Genomic DNA, 770 nt, shown 5'->3' on the forward strand with positions numbered 1-770 from the left:
AAGGTTTCTGCTTTGTACGTTTTCTTATGTGATTTAAACAGATCACTTTCGCATCTTACAGCTGGGTGGATTTTCAATTTGTATATCATGTCATGCATTGCTAGATTGCTTTTGGATGATGACTCCTTATTGCAAATCTAACAGCTGTATGGCTTCTCATTTGCATGTACTCCCATACGGCTTCCTATATTTCTTTTGCGTGAGAATTTCGTATTACAAATCTATTCCATTTGTACACCCATGTGTCTTACTTGACCACTTTTGGTTGAGAAGGCCTTGTTGCATATCTCATAGTTGTTTGACTTCTCTTTTTATGAATTTTCATATGAATCACTCTATACCCTTTCCGTGAGAAGGCCTTATTGCAAATCCCACAGCTGTATGTCTACTACTTTGTATGTACTCTCATGTGCCTTCCTAGATATCAATTTTTCAGAAAAGGCCTTATTGCAAATTTCACAGCTATATGGCCTCTCCTTTATATGTATATTCTTATGTGATTGACCGATTACTTTTTTGGTTCGGGGGAAAGGGTTTTTTTGCAAATCTTACAATTGTATGGCTTCTCTTCTGTATGTACTCTTATGTGATCCATTAGATGACCTTTCCCTGAGAAGGTCTTATTGCAAATTTTACGGTTGTATGGCTTCTTTTTTGTATGTGCTTTCATGTGCCTTGATATACTGCATGTGTCAGTGAAGTCTTTGTTGCAAATTTGACATCTGAATGGTTTGTCATTGAAATTAATAGGATGGATTTTCTTTTAACAA

General features: G+C 36.0%; 1 protein-coding gene across 1 annotated transcript in view; it reads right to left on the reverse strand.

The window, feature by feature from the left end:
- Nucleotides 1–552: 552 nt before the first annotated feature.
- Nucleotides 553–770, reverse strand: part of LOC119570790 (zinc finger protein 84-like) — a gene marked incomplete at its 3' end in the record, with an annotated part of 2992 nt that continues 2774 nt past the window's right edge. The window contains exon 3 of the mRNA XM_037918397.1: nucleotides 553–702. Coding sequence (XP_037774325.1) covers nucleotides 553–702 — 150 coding nt within the window. The remainder of the gene's footprint in view (nucleotides 703–770) is intronic.

This window comes from Penaeus monodon, unplaced genomic scaffold (assembly GCF_015228065.2).
Source record: "Penaeus monodon isolate SGIC_2016 unplaced genomic scaffold, NSTDA_Pmon_1 PmonScaffold_3931, whole genome shotgun sequence".
In the NCBI taxonomy this organism is placed as follows: Eukaryota; Metazoa; Arthropoda; class Malacostraca; order Decapoda; family Penaeidae; genus Penaeus; species Penaeus monodon.